The 20,345-nt window shown below is 33.7% G+C and overlaps 3 protein-coding genes across 5 annotated transcripts; 1 reads left to right on the plus strand and 2 right to left on the minus strand.

Moving 5' to 3' along the window:
• Positions 1-214: 214 nt before the first annotated feature.
• Positions 215-12,644, minus strand: LOC113497899 (ribosomal protein S6 kinase 2 beta). 2 transcript variants are annotated; one of them, XM_026877695.1, is made up of 15 exons: positions 12,306-12,644; positions 11,701-11,827; positions 11,253-11,525; positions 10,993-11,178; positions 10,576-10,860; positions 10,343-10,497; positions 10,181-10,268; positions 9,530-9,660; positions 9,040-9,195; positions 8,306-8,443; positions 7,724-7,930; positions 6,674-6,873; positions 6,357-6,454; positions 5,775-6,017; positions 215-5,467 (listed from the first exon to the last, which is right to left on the minus strand). In XM_026877695.1, exons 1-15 carry the CDS (start codon positions 12,386-12,388, stop codon positions 5,357-5,359), a joined length of 2,481 nt encoding a protein of 826 aa, XP_026733496.1. In that variant the 5' UTR covers positions 12,389-12,644; the 3' UTR covers positions 215-5,356. The 2 variants fall into 2 exon arrangements, with proteins under 2 accessions (XP_026733496.1, XP_026733497.1); XM_026877696.1 differs by lacking the exon at positions 11,701-11,827 and having other exon boundaries at positions 12,306-12,642.
• A 566-nt stretch (positions 12,645-13,210) lies between these two features.
• LOC113497900 (organic cation transporter protein-like) lies at positions 13,211-17,437 on the plus strand. 2 transcript variants are annotated; one of them, XM_026877698.1, is made up of 8 exons: positions 13,211-13,918; positions 13,994-14,244; positions 14,546-14,725; positions 14,972-15,202; positions 15,294-15,513; positions 15,767-15,932; positions 15,999-16,275; positions 16,539-17,437. In XM_026877698.1, exons 1-8 carry the CDS (start codon positions 13,882-13,884, stop codon positions 16,800-16,802), a joined length of 1,626 nt encoding a protein of 541 aa, XP_026733499.1. In that variant the 5' UTR covers positions 13,211-13,881; the 3' UTR covers positions 16,803-17,437. The 2 variants fall into 2 exon arrangements, with proteins under 2 accessions (XP_026733499.1, XP_026733500.1); XM_026877699.1 differs by having other exon boundaries at positions 13,213-13,918; positions 14,010-14,244.
• A 158-nt stretch (positions 17,438-17,595) lies between these two features.
• Positions 17,596-20,072, minus strand: LOC113497901 (CAAX prenyl protease 1 homolog). Its single transcript, XM_026877700.1, has 2 exons — positions 19,866-20,072; positions 17,596-19,480 (listed from the first exon to the last, which is right to left on the minus strand). The coding sequence occupies exons 1-2, from the start codon at positions 19,953-19,955 to the stop codon at positions 18,242-18,244; spliced, it is 1,329 nt and encodes a 442-aa protein (XP_026733501.1). The 5' UTR covers positions 19,956-20,072; the 3' UTR covers positions 17,596-18,241.
• Positions 20,073-20,345: the final 273 nt, after the last annotated feature.

Below are 20,345 nucleotides of genomic sequence, written 5' to 3' on the forward strand. Positions count from 1 at the left end.
ATCAAGGAAGGCTTTAGGCTATAAACCATCACGCTGCGACTAATAGGAGCGAAGATACAATGGAAAATGTAAAAAAAAGGGCAGGTATAAATCATAACTTAGTCGTCGCAGTACATAACGAAGTCGCGGGCAACAGCTAGTATTCAATAAAATTTGCATTACCTTACCTTCAGCAATAAATAAACAAATTAAGGTTATACAAATAAAACAAAAATTTAAGCAATATCAACAATATTATATTACATCTCTAATATGTGATTTCTATGCAACAATTTGCTGTCATTATTCTACGTAGAAATTTAATTTCCCATTTAGATAGAAAAATAGATGTGACATAACATTAACATCAAGACCACAAAATCTTTTAATTACTACACTAATGGGGCAAATGAAAATTATGTTTCTCTCATTTTTCAATTCCTAATATTTGTGGTCTTTTGTTAGTACAATTTGTGTCAGTTACAAAATATCAACAAATGTTACTTTAATTTGTATAACTATGCCACAATTTGAAGTGTCTTTGAAAAAACTATCTACTTCAACGTCAACACATTATGAGCCATTAGGAAAATATTTCTTAATAATTAATTAACAAATGTGCAGGCAAGCTCGGTTTAAAGTGAATTAAATTCATACATAAATTCTGTGTCAATCTAAGCGGAATGTATAAAGATTTCATTATAGAAAAATAATTGAAATAAAAAGAAATTGCAAATATGAACTAAGTATATCATTTGTTTTGTGTTAAAAGTTTCTAAAACTAAATCAGTGATTACTTACACATGCGTGCAAGTATTAAATTTTTAAATATGCAATTTATCTTATCCATCAAGGTTGACACAGAATATTGTATTTATTATATCCAGTACTTAGCTATGGACTAATACAATATTAGCACTATTCAGTACTTACATTATAATTACATCGTTTTAGTAAATCGGATTTGACAAGTGAAAATCATAAAAAAAGCTAACCGAAAATATTAATCAATTATGAAAAGTTAAAAAATCATTAACACATGATTTATACGATTCCGCAGCAGATAGTATATACTTTTTGCCACTGGCAAACATAAAGGAATTATAATATTAACAGATTCGTAAATTGAAAAGGTATCAAAGATATACATCCCGTGTGTAGTATAGGTAAGCACAGAACCTCTAAACTATTTAAATTAAAGATTTACTTTAATGATAAAATGAAATATCGTGTTTGTTTATAAGGGATATCGATAAGGCGAAGCAACTACTTATTTTTAAGGCGGAAAAAATGTAATAAATACTATTAGATTTTAATAAGAATAAATAGGGGGACGATGCAGCTGTAGATTAAAAAATGTAAGTGAGGGAATAATTAAATGCCTACTCGTTAAATATAACTGAATTATTATATAATAAATCACGATTATTTTACTGAGTTGATTTACAATTTCAATAATTTTACATAAGGACTTTCAATCCTCTTTTTAAATAATAATAATTTAATCCTTATGAGGGTATTCAATTATTATTTTTGTACTTTAATGCATTTTATGTACTTTATACGTATTGAAGTTACTCATATATTTTTTTACAAAAATATTTGGCTTGAAATCCAATATTACGTCCAGTGTTCCCAATGATTATTATAATTTTTACAACAAAACTAACACAGTAATATAGTTAGAAGGAATAATTTTAGCAATACGTATTAGAAATAAGATAAGTGACTGCACATGTCCGGCAGCACTCAACAAACACAAGCGTGTACCTACAATACGCCTTAATTTTTATTATGTACACAAAATACTAGCGATGTAAATACAAATGTGGGACAGGTACCTTATAATAATTTGCTTCAAGATGTCTTTGTATACAACATTAACGACTGACAGACTGATAGTCGACCGCCGACAACTGGGAGAAACCTATTCGGCTTGCCAGCCGCTGTGCTTCCGCCATTTAAACCTTAGTTAGCTTCTAAGTTACCCATTTTCATGAAATGCTATTAAGGGGTCTACATGAAATTTTTGCATTAGTATTTCATAGTTTGGCAAATTATACCTTTTTTGTAACATGTGTTATAGATGGATGGTAACTGCGCGTTATCCTTTGAAGTATACAATAGCGGACTTTGTGACCATATTTAAAAGTTATGCAACTCCGTGGTACATTAATTAGATTTATTTCGTAACGTTTGCCAGCGTTTGCCATTTAAGCCCCCAAACATATAATGTGTTACGACATTGCGTTATGCATCGGTGATTTTCTGCTTCCTATACTATAATATGTAATTACGTACGCATATAAACAATCGTCTTAAATTATTGTATCTTTTGCTGAAAACCGCATAAAATCCGATCAAGTTAAAGATCTAAGTGAACAGCCAGAGGAAGCGATTTCATTTTATACTATGTAGGTAAAGATAAAATTATGCAATATTCGTTTCGATTATGCAGCTAATATTATGTTTTATCATCTAGATACTATTTAATAATATGAATAAACCAACTTGTTTGTGCAATTATTTTAGAATTACAAAGTTCCTAATAGATCAATAGTTTCTGCACATTTGCTGATCCAGATATGTTTGATACTGAAATCGTTAAAAATTACAATACTACTTAATGATCTTAATTTTAGTATAAGTACCTATTAAGAATTAATATCAATTCCTTCAGTTGATAAAACTGTAGTAAAATAAATATATTTATGTGAAAAAATACATAGTACAGCAAGTAATACTGGACAAATTTAATTTAATAATATTATTATGATTAAAAAAAAATCGAAATAAAGCTATATTTCGACACATATTAATTATCGCCAGTATTGCTGCTGTACGTACAAAAACAAAACATTATTCTAAATGCACCTTAATGCTCTACTATAAATATAAAACTACGATAACTACGTATTTTATGTTTACGTTTAATCTGTTTATCTTTAAGTTAAATAAGACCACCTAATCTTTGGTAGAAAACCAATCACCATGATGTTAATTATATATATGTAGTTTATCAAATACATGTAGTAAAAATAAAATACAGTAAATAATGTATAAAAATATGTGAATATACAAGACAACCACCTTAGAATGAAAAAATAACGTACGATTTACAGATTGTAATTTAATACACAGTATCAATTATATAAATATCGTCATTTGTATAAATAGTTTGGCTTGAGGAGTTGAAGTTTTCAGTCTGCTATTACATCCTCATAATAACAATAGGCGTGTAGCGGCTGACCGAAAATTTCTAGATACAGATAATCGAGGATGCCTTAAAAGTTAATATTTTTATCTAATGGAAGAAAATGGTTATTTGGATTGAACATCGGTGATAGTATTTCCATATGGATATTTGCACCTTTATGACAACGTAAAGAAGTTCTTTTGGTCAACTATTGATACTTGATCCGTCGTACCTACCATGTTTGATTAATTAATATTGAAGATTTAAATAAAAAAAATATATTTAAAAATTTAACTCGCCGTCTCTTGTTTAGTACTTAAATCATTCAGTTAAATGTTAAGAGGCGTATTCCAAAATTAAATAATGATAAAGCATAGGGAATGGCACAGCAAGTTAGAGCAACACTACAATATAACAACATATTTGCGTTTAAACTAACTCAATAATTACATGTAAATTAGTCTAAACAATTGTAACAAAAATAAATGAATATTTTGATCACTTATTCTACATTTAATGACACTACACTCTACATACAAGAAATATAACGAGAGTAATTGAAATGAATTATGCTTTCGTGAGCTGTTAGGCCATATTGATATGAACATGATAACGAATATTCCACCACCTTTAGAAAAATACCCTATTGGTTTTGTTCAATTTAAACTACATTAAAATCGGGTACGGTACGGTTAAATTCTTACAACCTAACATTTAATACTGTAAACTGGAAGGCGGTGAAATATAGATATGGTAAAATGAACTAGATTAGGTTTATCTACAAAAATAGAAATGGATGTTTCTTATATCTAGTACTAGCCGACCTGTGCCACTTTGTAGGGTGGTATTTTTCGCGTTAATATGTACCCTATGACATTCGCAAATAACGTGGCTATCTTTTAGTAAAAGGATTTAAATATTCGGTTTGTTAGTTACCCCCTACAAAGTCACAAACTTTACCTTTTACATTATTAGTATAGATAAATGAGTTATAGTAAATCAGCAACACAAATACAGACATAGTAAAACTATAAATGGCCATTTAGAAGTCATTGTTAAGTGTAGATTTTTTTGGTTTTAACATTTTATATAAATTACAATTACATTGTTATTTTTGTCTCGTTCGTTTCTTTTTTATTTAACTTAGTATAATCATGTGTGATAAATACTTAAACACATTCAAAACAAATTTGAGACATGAGTATCTGTAATTAATTTTCTAAAAATACTTAATATTCATAAACGTATTAAGCTACTACATCGATTAAAATATAAGATTTTTAGGTTGTATATATATTAAAGAAAATATATTGCACGTAAACGAGTCTTGTAACAACATGAATGAAAAAATATTCAAAAGAATGGCACAGAATAGTTATTATCAAGTTACGAATACAACAGGTGGGTAAGCGTTTCTTATTGAACTACTACGACAAACGTAGGAAGACGAATTCATAACCATTTCTTAAGTGCAGGTAGATCAGGACTTCTTTTTTAACAAAATAATTCAAGAAAAACTAAATTTCTTTAATAATTGCTTTAGTCTTCATAAAATTCTTGTACATCATTGATACATTTATAAAAACCCCGGTCAATTATTCTTTTACTTTTGATCGCACGATTGATTTAAAAACCTTTCGGGAATTTCAATGTGTGCTACACGAACGACACGATCCTTTTTTGTATGGGATATACGATATTAATTTGTTCCGATTTTCTTTGGTCGCTTTTAAAATACTGATTTTTATAACGGGTTTATATCATCGATGGTGTACATAATTAAAATCATAAATAAGTTTTTATAATAATAATTCAATATTTTTCCCACTACCAAAACAATAAAAAGTAATAAAATTTATGTGGAATGTTCTAATTTGCTTTAGATAATAAAGTTGGTAACAAGTAAAAAAAAATACTAATTTTCAATCACATTTCCTGCCTATACGGCGTGTCCATATTCAGTTTGTAAAAAGAATCGAGCACAACAAAAGGTAAGAAAAAAATACTTGCGTAAATTTAAAATCGAGTGGTGTGTATACCTTCTGGCAATTACATAACAGTAACATTTTACATAATTAATTAATCTTGTTGACGTACATATGCATGTTTAAAACTACCTTATACTACTGGCCAACATACCCATCTAGGAATTTTCTTAATGCAGGTAACGCCGGGAGTAATTTAAAGTTGTGTTGGCGGGAATCGTCGCTGTGGCTTACTGCGACGCTGTGCGAGAGTCGACTGTGACACAGGACCCAATACTTGGGGTGTTAGGGGCGACGCGGTCATGACCTTAAAAATAAATAAACAAGAGAGTTATTAGAAGCTTAAGAAAAGCGAAGCGTCTAAGTAATGGAAATTAAATACAAAAAGTGCTTAAGGAAAATATAAATCTCTGGGCTCGAACCTGCGGATGCTGCCTAACAAATCAGTCGCTACAATTGAGGTTCCAAAGTCGATTAGGAAGAGTTCAAATAAGTAAAGTGCGAGATAAAATTAAAATGATGCCGCCCAAAGCAAGATGTTGAAACTCCAATGAAACTTTCTTTGTTGGGCTTTGACGGTGATCGGGTCGCGCACCAGCTGGCGGGTGACTTACCTGGAAGGTGAGGTCGACGGCGCGGCGCAGGTCGGCGGCGGGCGGCGTGGTGTCGGCGGGCGTGTGCGGGGAGTGCGGGGAGCGCGGGGAGCGCGCGGGCGGCGCGGCGGGCGCGCACAGCCACGCCTCGCGCACCAGCTCGGCGGCGCGCGGCCGCTGCGCCGGCTCCAGCTGCAGCATGCGCCGGATGCAGTTGCGAGCCCCGCTCGACACGCCGCGCCATACGCCTGACGATAGCTCCACCTACGACAGTCCTTTCGTTACTAGTACGTTCCCCGCAACGATCGGGGAACAGCTCGCACCGCGAGTGTAAAGCCCGCTTTACGGATTTTCGTCTTCGCGGTTATGACTCGTCCCGTCCCTGATGGTATGACTCTTCGTGCCCACGGCTAAGAATCGTCGTCCCCTTGGTTATGACTTTTCGTCCATACGGTGATTCTTCGTCTCCACGGTTAGGAATCGTCGTCTCCGCGGTTGTGGCTGCTCTGTGCGGCTCAGACTAAACGTCAATTGAATATGCTAAAACATGAGCTGGACCCCCGAAAGGAGTAGCTTATTAAGCTTACCTTATCTACGACGTACCTTTCCAGATTCGATTCTTGCCAAAATGGCTTCGGGAGTATCATCGCCCGTTGAAGCAAACGGTGTTCTTCCAGAAAGCATTATATAAGCCAGGACACCTGCAAAAGTATAAAAGTCTTATTAAAGAACAAAGGATCGGTTACCAGATGATGTTTTTTTACCTAGAGAGATCTTCCTGCAAACACAAGAATGGATCATATAATATTATGATGAGATGCAGGTTTTTAAGACGCGCGAGAAAAGATCACGCAATTTTTTTATGTGTGATCATTTTGTTTGATTGTTTTTTTTTTGTGAATGAGTATGCAACGATTTACCTAAGCTCCAAATATCACAAGCTGCGTCATATCCAGCGCGCTTCAGTACCTCGGGAGCGACAAAGTTGGCCGTATAACATGGCGTCATGAGTAAACCGTTCTCAGCGCGCAACTGTTTTGCCAATCCAAAGTCCACTAGACGAATGTCTTCAGGTAGTTTCTCGGCTGTCGCGAATAAAATGTTCGAAGGTTTTATATCTCTGTAAAAACAAAAATATTTTTTTTTTTAATGGTAGATGGGAACAAAAGATTTTGACGAGATAAAATAACCAGAAATGTATAGATTTTTTTAAAGCAAGTAGCAGCAATTTGTTTCTTAAATTTTAATTTAAATTTCATTTTTTTATTTACATGCTCAAGATTTTTTTTAGATTAGTGTGAAAAGGCCCTTATGCGTTCAGATTCCAAGGCAAAAACATGTCAATTTTGTAATATGGGAAGTCAAACAAGTTATGATAAAAAAACTTTATTCTAACATCCGTTATACACTATGACTAATACGTCATAATATACGCCGCGAGGATAACATATGACTCACAAAGTCCACCTCAAAAATTCCAAATCATGTTTATTTAACCTTCATTTTGTTATGAAGATTAGTTTCAATAGTCATATTCCCTCATTGGTCATACAACATTTAGGTCAATTAGCTTGAAAAAATTCGGACAGCAGAAAATCAAGAAAGAAAGGTCATCTCATCTTTTCTTGCTAGATTGCATAAAGTTACTTTTATTGTTTCAGGCATCCCTGATGATTGACAAATATGTATAAAATTATGAATGGTGGTCAAAAACACACTAACAGTAACATCAGTTGGTATGAGATTTTATAAAATTTAAAAGTTGTTTATACTTCTGCTAATTTTTTTTTTTATGTAATAACATTTAAATGATTTTTTATTCAAATTTTCATAAACTCACGACCTAATTTATTAAGTTGGCAAATCAATGATTTCTAAATGGTAAAAATAAAATGCTTTTGTTCTATTCTCAATCTGTCTACGCTCTTATTTGTTCTATGGTCCAGATAAAATATTAACATAAACATTACCTATGTACGACAGTGTGTCTATGTAGATAATGTATGGCGTGCAACACATTCCTCAGTATGGGTGCAGCCTCATGCTCCGGTAAGTAGCGCCGCTGTGTGATGTGCTCTAACAGCTCGCCGCCGCGACACAGCTCGGTCACGGCCAGGATACGACCCGCCTCTTCGTAAACACCGCGCAACGTTATTATATGCGGATGTTGACTGTATCTGTAAATTTATTTTTAGTTTTAATTAAGACAGCGATTGGTGTTGCAAATTATTCAGTTGATTGGCATCTCTACGGTGTAAATTGACGTCATTAAGGTTTATTTTATGAGTACAGCAACGGGTTAAATCCACGTCATTGTCGTCTGAGAATTATTGAGTTTGATTTCATATACCTATAAGACTTATTGACTCTAAAACCAAATAATAACAGGACTGGTGTAATAAAAAAAAAACAGAATTTAATAGGAATACATAGTGGTGTCTTAAGCTTACGCGAATGTAAGACATTGAAATTAAACTACTTTTTACATGGCAAATCCATAAAAACCTACTTAATCTAAATACATATTTAATTAATTCTTTTCCACTCTTTACCTTAGAAGTATTTCAATTTCTTCGCGTGGATCATACTGCATTTTGTCCATTATTTTGACAGCAAATTGTACCCTGGAGGTTTTATGTTCACAAAGGCGGACTACTGAAAACGATCCAGTGCCTAATTCACCCATCAACCTGCAATCAAAAACTCTTAACTATAAAGCCATTTCATAGAAGATTCAAAAAAACATGTCGATCTTTTTTTACATTAAATGAATGCAAAAATACTAAGGCAAAACACATAGAAACGTATGACAATAACGTCACTTGTCGGTAAAATTGTACCGATAAGTGACGTCACACGAGATTTCAACTTACTGCATGATCTGCATTTTTTGTTTACGCGTTTCATGTTTTATGGTTTACAGGTTACAAATACCCAATTATTTCTGACCTTAGATCACTGATCAATACGTGATTAATCGTGTTCACAGAAAAAAAACGATATTTTCAGATTTACAAACTGGTATAATATTGTTCAGTTTTCAGTAGTTCTCAGTTCAGAGAGTTCAAGTTGTTTCGTCTCTTTGGCACTATAATGTTATTCGGATTTCTTGTAAATCTGTCAGTGTTCGTAAATAGTTTTATCTAACTCTTACTGATTCTCAGCTTAAATTGTTCCCTGTGCCGGGTATCGTCACTTAGACTCTCGATTGAAACGCCTTTATTTTTTGAAAGTAGGTTGATATTTGTAATTTGTTGATATAAAATGTCCTAAAAAAATCCATTACCTGTATTCATCGAAAAAGTTATTCCTATTAACAAAACCGGCCCAAAAGTCTTCGGTAGATGTTTTGTTGTTCTGCGCCACATGATTCTGGTTCTGATTCGTAACAGTTTTGTTATCATCATCGTTAAGCAAACAGGGCGCCACAAAACTAAACCCGCTGAAATAATATACATTAACGATTTATTTACCGCATACGAAGGTTAAGTGGATGACAACGAGTTTATCTTATCTTCTACAATCTGAATACTTTTAGTTAGTGTCACGTTCTATGATAAGTTATTTACTTAAAATGCAATTTACTGTACCAATTTTTACAACATATTGTATAAAAATTGCTGCACCTTAAACTGACGGTTCTAAAGAAAGCTATGCAAATAAAATTATATTTTTTCAATGAAACAGATTGTTATTTATAACAAGTATGCACGAAATTCGTGGCCTAGTTGAATAAAGTAAATTTCATGCAATTTATTGATTATAAATTATCTTACCGGAATAATTCATGTGCATTAGCCGAAGCAGGCACACCGGGCGAGTCGCGAGGCGTGCGACACGTGAATTCCGAATCAAAGTAAAATGCATCGTCTGCCCGAGACACGGCCGGCCGGAACGGCGGTATTACCTACAAGAAAACAATTAATAAACAATTGCATATGTTATGTAGTTTGATAATACATATATAGCCATTTTGTATAATAAAAGCAGATAGATGTTTTGGGTACATTTGGCACTAGGCTTTAAGTATGAATATATTATTATTTATCTAATAATTTATCTAATATCTAAAATATGCAAGAATATTTATAATTTAAACTAATTCAGATGAATTATTTATTTTCGTAACGAAACAGAAGCATTTAATACTTTGCCGTGTATTTTACATTTATTACAAAACTTAATTAGATGAACTTGACATGAAAGGTCACAGGGACAATAGCAATAATTGTTATTATATCTATCATGGCCAGATGGCGATGCCACTCATGCCACACAGGTCTTTTTACCTTACTAAAAAGTAAATGACAGTCTCAGGATTATGATTTTTTGGATTAAAACTATTGTTCTTTTACCACAAAAGGACTTCTTGCTCAAATAACAACATAATAGGCCCCAGCGTGAAAAAGGAAAGCCAATATACATACCTCTTTTTTACAAAGTGCCTCCCAGTCTATGTTCGCAAAAAACTCGTGTTTCTTAATATCTTCGATACCGTTTGCACCAGCACCCAATCTAAGAATAATAGTGGTATTATAACACGAAAATATATTATTAACCAGCAGACACTTATTTGTCTAGTAACTTACCTATTTTGGGGGTTCCTTTTGAATAGCGCTCTTAGTAAAGATTGCGCCTCTTCACTAAGATTTGACGGCATACCAAGTTTCGCTTTTAAAATTTGCGTCATTGTTTCGTGTCTTGTCGATCCGTGGAATGGTAGATTTCCTGTTAGCATTTCAAACTAAAAAAAAGATATATTTTTTTTAAATGCACAATTTGAAGTAGAGTTTCTGTACTAACAGTAATGTTATCATCATACCATAAGAACACCGAAAGACCACCAATCAGCGGCAAATGTATGGCCTCTTCTGTTGACCACCTCTGGGGCCATGTACTCTACTGTACCGCAAAAACTATAAGCTTTATCACTTGTCGGAGGGAGCTTTGACAAACCAAAATCTGTAAGAGCTATGTGGCCATCAGCATCTAAGAGTATGTTCTCCGGTTTGAGGTCCCTGTATATGATACCCAACTTGTGTACATGTTCTAATGCTAATGCTAGTTCTGCTAAGTAAAATTTTACATCCTCTTCAGTAAACATCACCTAAAAATTAACAAAAACATAGTAGTAACAACCAGAAATACATCACCATTTATTTGTACTATTATTTATGACTTCAAACAAGGTTTACTTTAACAATAAGCAAGCACCAAATAACAAGCGATGTTAACTCACCTCTTTACTGAGTCGTGAAAACAAATCACCACCACGTAGGAAGTCCAGTATTAAGTATAGTTTACCAGCAGTTTGAAATGCGTAATGTAATTTAACAATAAACGGATGGCCCATTTCAACAAGGATATTCCTTTCCATTTTCGTACGCTCTCTATCTCTTACTTTTAATGTGGCTTTTTTAAGTACCTGTGAAAATTAATCTCAAATTTAAGTTAATTCTCAAGTGTTAAGAAGTTACAGTAAAAAAAAAGGAAAATTACCTTCATAGCATAGAGAGTGCCAGAGTCAGCACCGGTAACTTTGCGTACTAAAAATACTTTTCCAAAGGAGCCTTCACCAAGTACTTTGAGCAATTCAAACTGTGATGGATCAGCCTTATCATGTCCCTCTTTAACAACATCTTGGATTTCCACTTCCCTTTCATCACTATTCTCACTGGTCTCTAAACTCTCAGTTGTGGATGCTTGCCGAGACTCAGCTGAATTTTCAACCACTATTGGAAGACTGTTTGCAGGCTGTGCAGATGTACCAAGCTATTAAAAATTATAAACAAACATTTTAAATCCATTTTCAATATTTCAGGTATTCTACTGTCTACATGATGTACTGGTAATGTTAGCAACAATTCATTATAATTGAATACAAAAAATATTTGAATACATGAGGAAATAAATGAAATAATCAAGAATTAATTGTAAATTATTTTACCTCTAGGAATACACTTTTCTTATAAACTTTAAAGCATATTTGTTTCATACTTGCAACTAATTTCAGAAATAGCTGATACATTAATTTCAAATAATATAGTGCACTTCCTTTCAAGTAGGTCCAGAATCTATTATCAAAGAATTGGTTATTGTGGACTATGAGTAATTACTTTATGCAATTAAAAGAAAAATGACTTAATAGCAAAATATTACACATTCATTGAACTACTACTAATACAGTAAATCAAATGAATCATGGAAACAAGCAGTTGGCATTGTTCTGGTTCATATCTCTTTTCCTTGTACCTTGACAGAACCATAATTAGTTATTTTCCTGAATTAGGTGTCAGTGTAATTAATATTTTTTAAACGTCGACAGCTGGTTTCCTAAATTGTTCAGTAAGTAAGATATCGAATCCAAATTAATTAATAATTTCTTGGTGGGGGCGTTTAACGAATACCTAAATTCCATTTATCATGAAATAATTGGTTTAAAACAGATTAATTATTACATATAACATACGGCATTAATGTATATATTAAGAAAACATGTAAGAATATTTAATAAAATATAGATAATTTACGTAAACATATTCTAAAATATACCGTGTTATCTCCAACATTCTGCATTCGCCAAGGATCGGACGTGTTAGCCAAAGGCATCGTTTATAGCTTTTACACTTAAACATTCACTGCAAAATACCACAACAATAAAATAAACTAAACAAAAACTAAACCACCCTATATTTCATCTCTCATTCATTGACCACGAATATCGTGAATACAACTATTGACAGCAGCAGACATGATATGAAAATTCAGTCAAGTTAGATTGAAGTTACAAGATCGAGGTTCCGTAATCCTAAAATTTGTTTGAAATTACAACAGCAGCTTACAATATGTTTCAGTTTCAATATGTAAATAATATTTTGAACAACGCGTATAACAGGTATTTTTAAAACAATTTAAGTAAATTTGGTCTGACGGTCAACTAAATTGTTATAAAAGGTATTTTTCATTGCAGGATTATTTATAATTCTGTTGGAAAATTCTAAGGACTCGGAAGATCTCTAAAATTCATTTACGGATAGCGTTCCAGATTGCAACTTTTAGTAGATACTGAGCATTACAACGATCATATTCTCGACATCTTGACTGATGATTGAAATTGTTCCAAAGTTGGAACAATTTCAATTTCAAATTGTCGAGAAAATTGGAATTACAATCTCTACGAATTATATGTATATGCATTATTATGCTTTCTGGATACTCGTAATTATTTTATGGTTTGATTATTAACCAGTTCCTTTTTTATCTCTTCAACTTGCCTGTAATACCTACAAAATAATGTTATTTAGGTATTTCACAAGTGAAATAGAATTAATATTATTTTGTATATATATTATATCGTGTCATCTTAATGTTCATTATTTTAACTAGGTACGTCCACAATGTAAATGTTCTTGTAGATGTTAATGAGTTAAAAATAATTCTTATGAACAATTATTTAAAGTTAAACGATAATAAACAACGTGTTTTAATAGAATTTTCAATATTGTAAGTGTCGATTGAATATCTAATAAGTAAAAGGCGGCGCATTCTTTTTCGGATGAAGTTATGACCATGCAGATGCTATATAAATAAAATGTGACCGAACTTGGCCAATCCGGGTTCTAATTTTTTGTATTCAGATAAGTGGCGATCAGTAACTATTGTTGCTAGACAGAACTCGGTTAGCAGGCATTCTGGTAATCATGCTTTAGCCATCTTAGTCAACATTACCTAGTCACACTCTTAGGGGGGCTAACTACCGACTTTTTTTATCGGTGGAAGCTATTACATACAGTTTTATTGGGCTGTGAAGCGAGTGCACATCGGAGTGGAGCTATTGCAGTATGGCAGCATCGAGCTTTCGTACCTGTAGCCGTTTTAATTTAGAGGAGACGGGGTGACAGGCTCTGCCTCCTTCTCTTCTCTCTGTCTTCTAACAAAAAAGAATTACCTACTTCCTAAGGAAAAAGTATATTATCCCCCTAAAAAACTATAAATAATAAGTCTTTGATTAAAAGTGACGCAGTCGCTATGATAGAAATGTCTCTTTCTCAGATCCATACATTCTTTATAATTAGTTTTACCAGTGTTTTTTAATCATTTATAAAGTGTTGGCAAAGGGTTTTATAACATGCTAAAATATGGAACTGACAAAATTGGGCAAACAGGTTAGACAGAAAAACTTAAGTGAACGAAGTTTTTTTCGTAAAGGTGTGGTCGATTTAATAAAATACCTGATGAAGATTCGAACCGTTTCAGTTTCTCTGTTAAGAAACCTCCAAAGCGAGATGAAAAGGACGTTACTGCCAAAATAATTGGGGATTTCGGCAAATGGCAATTCAAAATAAGTATCTTAATGGCTGTCTTAAAGTTTCCTATAGCTTGGTATCAGTTAAATATAATATTTATGGCACCACCTCAAGACTTCTGGTGCCAAAAGCCGGCAGTGTTTAAGAAGTATACGGAAAGAGAGTGGAGAAAAATTTGCTGCCCAGTAAGTTGTTTATGGAAAAACATTATTTTTGATTGTGATATTATCTACATTATAATCGTTTTGCAAATTTATAAGTACCAACCTGTAGCTTAGCAAGTAAACAAATACGCCCTACCTTGACCTAGTTTAAGTTAACTGGGGCAGCACCCGCTGCGCTACGGCCTGATAATATTAAAGAATGATGCCAAACAGGACTCGCTTCCAAACTTCCGATCTATATACGCCTGTTTAAACCTGCTATATTTATTCCTACTTATATAAATCTCTTTTTTACTAATGTAATGAGGGCTTAATGTTTTAGCGTGTAGAAGAACACCCATGTTTAATATTTGATCCAGATTTACTCATTCTTGACCCTAACATGGATAAGACACTGATACCTTTGGTGCCATGTCCAAAATTTATTTACGATACGAGCGTATTTAAACGCACTATCACTTCAGATTGGAATCTAGTTTGCACTAAACATTGGCTAACACACGTGAGTATGAAGGTTTTTATGCCTACTTTTAGAGAAATATTTTTATTATGCTTGTCTAATGAGTAGCTTTTCCGATGAAAGATAATTAGAAGTAGAAACTCTGGTAACAGTAAGAGGATAGACACGAAAAGGTTCAGTGGCCATTGTTTCTAAATAAACACCCCTCTCAACTTAGTATTAAATTTCTTAGGAAGCCAGCAATGACTTGCGCTACTTCTTGTATTTATCCAATAATTTCAATTTCAGGTTTGCCAGGGTGTGATGATGTGGGGAATAGTTTTGGGAGGTATAATTTTTGGCGTATGGGCCGATAAATATGGTCGTCAGTTCCCCCTCATGATGGGAATAATTATTCAGGCAGTCGCTAGTTTTATCGCCAGCGTTATACCATGGTACTGGCTCTTTTTGTGTAATTGGTTCATTCTAGCGTTGGCTTCTGGTGGCATTGGTATTATATCTTTTGTTATATCCATGGAGGTAAATTTATCTTATGTTATTTACAGACATCCATAAGTTACTTTTTGATCAAGGAATAGCTAAATACAGAATTTCGTTTTACTTTTTTTAGGTGGTTAGTGGCAAGTGGCGGACTATAATACCAGTAATCTACCAACTACCGTTCGGATTAGGAAATGCAGTGATGGCAAGCCTGGCCTACTGGTTTAGAGACTGGAGGAAGTTAGAATTCGCATTGGCTTCTCTATCATCAATATACATAATTTATTGGTTATGGGTACCAGAGTCACCAAGGTGGCTGTTAGCAACAGGACAAACAGAAAAGGCTTCGGGTAAAAAAATATTGTGATTTTTATTTCAAAATGACTATGTTTAGAGTTGGACTTGGCCCAGTTTCCCAAAAACACTAACAAGTCGGTCCTAAGAGCCCGGGCAGGCTAGAGACCAGGATGATGGCCCTGGCTATTTGGCAAGTCCGACCCTGCTAGACATTAGGTACATGGTACAGACTAACTACTAGATATCAACGTTTCAGACTTATCCGTTAGAAATTGTAATTACCTATCTAACTATTATCATTTCTAGAAATTTTAAAAGAGATTGCGAGGCAGAACGGCCGCGACTTAACTTTGAGAGAGATTAGACAGTTAATACGAGAGCATGAAGTCCAACGTGAACCGGATCCGGGCTTTATGGCTTTTCTGAGATCTAAAAATATGAGAGTAAAAACTCTATTGCTTTCAATGAATTGGTATGTAAAAAACTATTACGTTTTATAAACGATAAGTCAAATTTTAATTAAACTCTTTTTTTACAGGTTTTGTACTGGTTTAGCGTTTTACGCCTTTGCACAGTATTTAGGCTCAATCGGAGGGAACATTTTTATGGCGGTAGCCTTAACTGGAGTCATTTCAACACTGGGAGGGTTTACATGCATCTTCGTAATAACTAGATACGGAAGAAAGACGACTGTCGGCTTGTATCAATTGGTTACATCTATTTGCTTTGTTCTTATATTGATGATACCAAGATCAAAATATTCAAATGACTGGCCGAGGCTATTGTTTGCTGGAATAGGTTTCGCAGGAATGGCGGTAAGTCAGCCAAGTGTGAAATCGAATTACTGATAGGTGTACGTGTGCTATCTATTAGTTACTGTGTATCTTTATTATTTTTATCTCACAAAGATCTCTTCATCAGCCCAGATTAAATTGTAAGGTAACCACGGTAAATCTTTTTTGGTCTAGCGGAGAATTGCAGCTTACATGCTTTAGGTATTTTAGTGATTGGGGCTTTTAGAAAATATTTAGGTATGTGTATGTTATATTTTGGTATGTTAACGTAAAACGTTTTTCAGGGCACAATACCTGCATTATATTTATTCTCGGGAGAATTGTTTCCTACTTTGGGGCGTAATGTTGGTGTTAGCGGAGTAACAACCTTTGCCCGCGTAGCTTCAATGGTGGCTCCGGCAATCGTCACTTTGGACAGCTTTCTTACAGACCTTCCTCTGATTATATTAACATTTATATCATTCGCTCAAATGTTAATGTTATTGCCTTTGCCCGAAACCAAAGGTTCACCATTGCCTGATACCTTAGAGCAAGCTGAACAGTTTTAGAACAAGTTTTGTGCAAGATTTGCTTTAGTTGGGTAGCTAAAGTTAGGAAAATCCAAGAACTACGACTACCTTCAGCATGTGAAAAGAGCGGAAGCTATGGCGAGTACTAGCCAATCGATAAGAATGGTAATTACCGACACAAGTTCGGCCTTGGAGGACTTTCCGAGAGCGTAAACCAACTCGGACAATAGCATCCAAACCCAAAACTCTTTTTACGGACAATACCTATCTACGGTTTTGGTTCTAGTAAGCCTGTGCCGGGTTTTCTTGTATGCAACCAGAAAGATGCTAGGAATACGAGTTCTCTACGGCAAATAATTGGCATCAGACAATACCTAGCTAAATGAAAAATGTAAGTAGATATTGCAAAGCACTCGAGAAAAGAGGGAAATGCGAGGAGAAATAGTGATATTCTCTATGAATCGAAGACTACATTTATGTACTTGCATAGAATTTATTTTTATTTATTTCATATTTCAGATTAAGCTTTTTGAAAGTAATTTATTTATAATATCGTGTACCTGCACTTTATAGAATATTAGGTAACTAGTATAGGTAAGTGCTAAGGTACCTGACCCAAGACACTACTGTACAAGAAATAATAGGAAAAAAGCACCGCGAGTTTTTTGGCAAAAGGAAAACCATTTGAACGATTTGAATGAAGTTGTTGTCAGGGGTGATCATGTAATATTTCATTTAATGATCATGTAATACATCCAAAAGATGAGACCGAATTGTTCGATAGAAGAACAAGTAAAACAAGGGGAAACAACACTTAAAAAAATACAATTCGTGTCGCTATTAGTATGTTTATTGAATAGCTTCATATAAAAACTGCATATGTATAAAAGTAATTATTTATACATACACCTACTTAATTATACATATCTCATAAGAAATAAATACAATAACTACGAATGTATGTAGATATTTGCTCAATGCAAAATAAATGCAGTGTTTCTTGTACAATTAACTGGTGTTCTACTACACATGCAAATTATTATGATAACTTTAGGAACAAATACTTTAAACTTATGGAGAGGCCACCACCAGTAATATTAGTACAAGCGTGGAACAGTGGCGCCACTAAGCGCAGTGTGATACGCTGTCAAATTTTCACAACTGCAAGATTACTTTAAAACATGGCAACTTGGCCCTTGAATTTTAAGTGGTTAAAAATGCCATACCATGACTTAGATGTATGGGGTTTATAGCATTGATACAATGCTTTGATCTACGGTAATTACATGCATTTGTGAAATTATCATTTTGTGAATGACTTCAGTCATGAGCATTTGAATATAGTGTAGAGAAATAAACTGGATGAGAATAAACTAAAAAATGCAATTTACATTTATATTACACAAGGTTTAATTTACTTGTACTGTTAAAAATGCATCAACATATGAATTGTACATTCTAAATATACTTTACAAACATTACTCTTTCTTTTCATTTGCAGTTTGGGTCCTTATATTTTCAATTCTATGTAACAATGTTGGGTGTGAGTGGTACCAAGCTGAATACAATTTGTCATAAATTGGATAATCTAAATTGTCTTTGCCTAACTTAAGTAAAGCAGACCGTAGCTCTCTAGGGTATGACAGAGATACAGCAAAGTTATCAGCTTCAAATTCAAACTTCCTAGAAAGAGCTGTTGTAAAGAAGGATAGAATAGAATTGTATGGTGCAAGGATCATCTGTAAAACTACAATTAGACCAATTATAATTGGTTCCTGGCCAGCAGGGAAACCAAGGGCAGTGTACAGCATAGAGTACTTGAATAACAAACCAAATGCAGTAAAAAGCAGTAACAAGTTAACTTCAGTGAGGACAATTGATTTATAAATGTGACTGCAGCTCCAGTGGCCAAGCTCATGAGCCAGTACTCCTAAAATTTCATTATCAGTGCATCCAGTAGTTACTCTCTTTTCTTCATCATACTTTTCAAGCAATGTATCAAATAATACAATCCGCTTTGCTCCAAATAAGCCACTGAAGTAAGCATTACTGTGTGCAGATCTCTTTGACCCTTCTACAATATACACTTGTGACAATGGGAAATTAAGTCTGGAAGCTAAATTCTCAATTCCTTTCCTTAGGGAGCCATCAGGTAATGGTACAAATTTGTCAAATAGAGGTGCAATAACTGAAGGGTATATAGTTAATAATATGAGAGTGGCGACTGTTGTGAACAACCAGAGCCAGACTACAAACATGTTTCCTCCAAGCATTATAATATATATTGCTATGGATATAATAGGTAGTGTGATTACAAGGCTAAGCACTAAAGATTTTATTTGGTCCTTTATGAAGAAACCAGCTGTCTGTTTGTTAAAGCCATGTTTCTGTTCCAGCACAAAGATGCTATAGAGAGTGAATGGCATGTTGATGACAAAGTTGAATAATGTGACAAAAGTCATGAATACACAGCTGACTAGAATCTCTCTGTCTGGAGAAATATTTAATGAAGCGGCAATGTTTTCTGATTTGTGCCATGCCACATAAATCCATCTATTATATAAGATCACAGATGTTAATGCTATACTGTAAAACTCTTTGATTATCTTGAACCGTGATTTGTCAATTCCATAAACTCGTGCTTTCTTGAATGATTCTTCATTTAACATTTCTTTCAAGTCTTCTGGTATAGTATTATTAGTCTTGTATATCTTCAACTGTAACAAAAAATAGGTTACATTTGTTATGTTGGCTATTAAATAATTAAAGTGCATAAAAATGGTGTCAATAATACTATATTATAACAATGGGAACGGTTTTCTTTAAAATTCTATTCAGTTGAATAACAGTTTTAAAATCTACACTAAATATGCAATCTTTCAATTACAAAAGAATAAATACTGAATATAACAAGAGGTAATGTTTTGCTCACAATCACACGACGTACTACATAATTAATGTAAATAACGAATAAGAAATCAATCAACATAAACAATTTATGTTATAAATAAGGTAAAATGAGTGTTCGAACCGTACTTTATTGACAAGATCGATAGAAAGTATTAAATATACATCATCCGAATAGATAACAAGGTACATTACCTGCCGCAATGACAAGTACAGCTCCCATAGGTATTCTACCCATGAAAATAGCAGAATAAGTAGCACAATTAAATCTTCGTCGAATTTCATCTTGGGTCTTTGGTGATTAAGGATATAAAATATCCTTTTTCAGTTTATTATAAGCTAATAACCAAGCAAACCGACACGACAGCTTGAGTTTATATACCGCATTTGACATTACTTTGACATTGCAAGTCAATCTGATAAATCCCTGTGCACAGCTTATAAAAATCGTTAGGTTTTTATTGAAATTACTTCACAGTTAGTAATTATCCAAGAAACGTAACGTTAAAATAAAGCGTAACCGTTTTCACTTGTTATTAATAAAATCTGCCAACCCAATTGAAATACCTTGTAACGAACCCGGCGTTACAAGATTTTTCAATTATGGTTTCGATGACCCGCTGATAACTTTTACCCTCGTTTCACCCCAACCCCTTCTCTATTACTGAGCGAATC

This window comes from Trichoplusia ni, chromosome 10, assembly GCF_003590095.1.
Source record: "Trichoplusia ni isolate ovarian cell line Hi5 chromosome 10, tn1, whole genome shotgun sequence".
Classification (NCBI taxonomy): domain Eukaryota; kingdom Metazoa; phylum Arthropoda; class Insecta; order Lepidoptera; family Noctuidae; genus Trichoplusia; species Trichoplusia ni.

What these genes read in the sequence shown, in the direction of transcription:
- LOC113497899 (XM_026877695.1), bottom strand. Translation starts at nt 12,388, where the DNA reads ATGTTTAAGTGTAAAAGCTATAAACGATGCCTTTGGCTAACACGTCCG. An exon ending in AGAAAAGTGTATTCCTAGAG is followed by an intron (nt 11,526 to 11,700) that starts GTAAAATAATTT and finishes AATTTTTAATAG; the next exon opens with CTTGGTACATCTGCACAGCC. An exon ending in AAAAGGAACCCCCAAAATAG is followed by an intron (nt 10,269 to 10,342) that starts GTAAGTTACTAG and finishes TATTATTCTTAG; the next exon opens with ATTGGGTGCTGGTGCAAACG.
- LOC113497900 (XM_026877698.1), top strand. Translation starts at nt 13,882, where the DNA reads ATGCTAAAATATGGAACTGACAAAATTGGGCAAACAG. An exon ending in TGACAAAATTGGGCAAACAG is followed by an intron (nt 13,919 to 13,993) that starts GTTAGACAGAAA and finishes TACCTGATGAAG; the next exon opens with ATTCGAACCGTTTCAGTTTC. An exon ending in CTAAACATTGGCTAACACAC is followed by an intron (nt 14,726 to 14,971) that starts GTGAGTATGAAG and finishes TTTCAATTTCAG; the next exon opens with GTTTGCCAGGGTGTGATGAT.
- LOC113497901 (XM_026877700.1), bottom strand. Translation starts at nt 19,955, where the DNA reads ATGAAATTCGACGAAGATTTAATTGTGCTACTTATTCTGCTATTTTCA. An exon ending in TGTACTTGTCATTGCGGCAG is followed by an intron (nt 19,481 to 19,865) that starts GTAATGTACCTT and finishes TTTTTGTTACAG; the next exon opens with TTGAAGATATACAAGACTAA.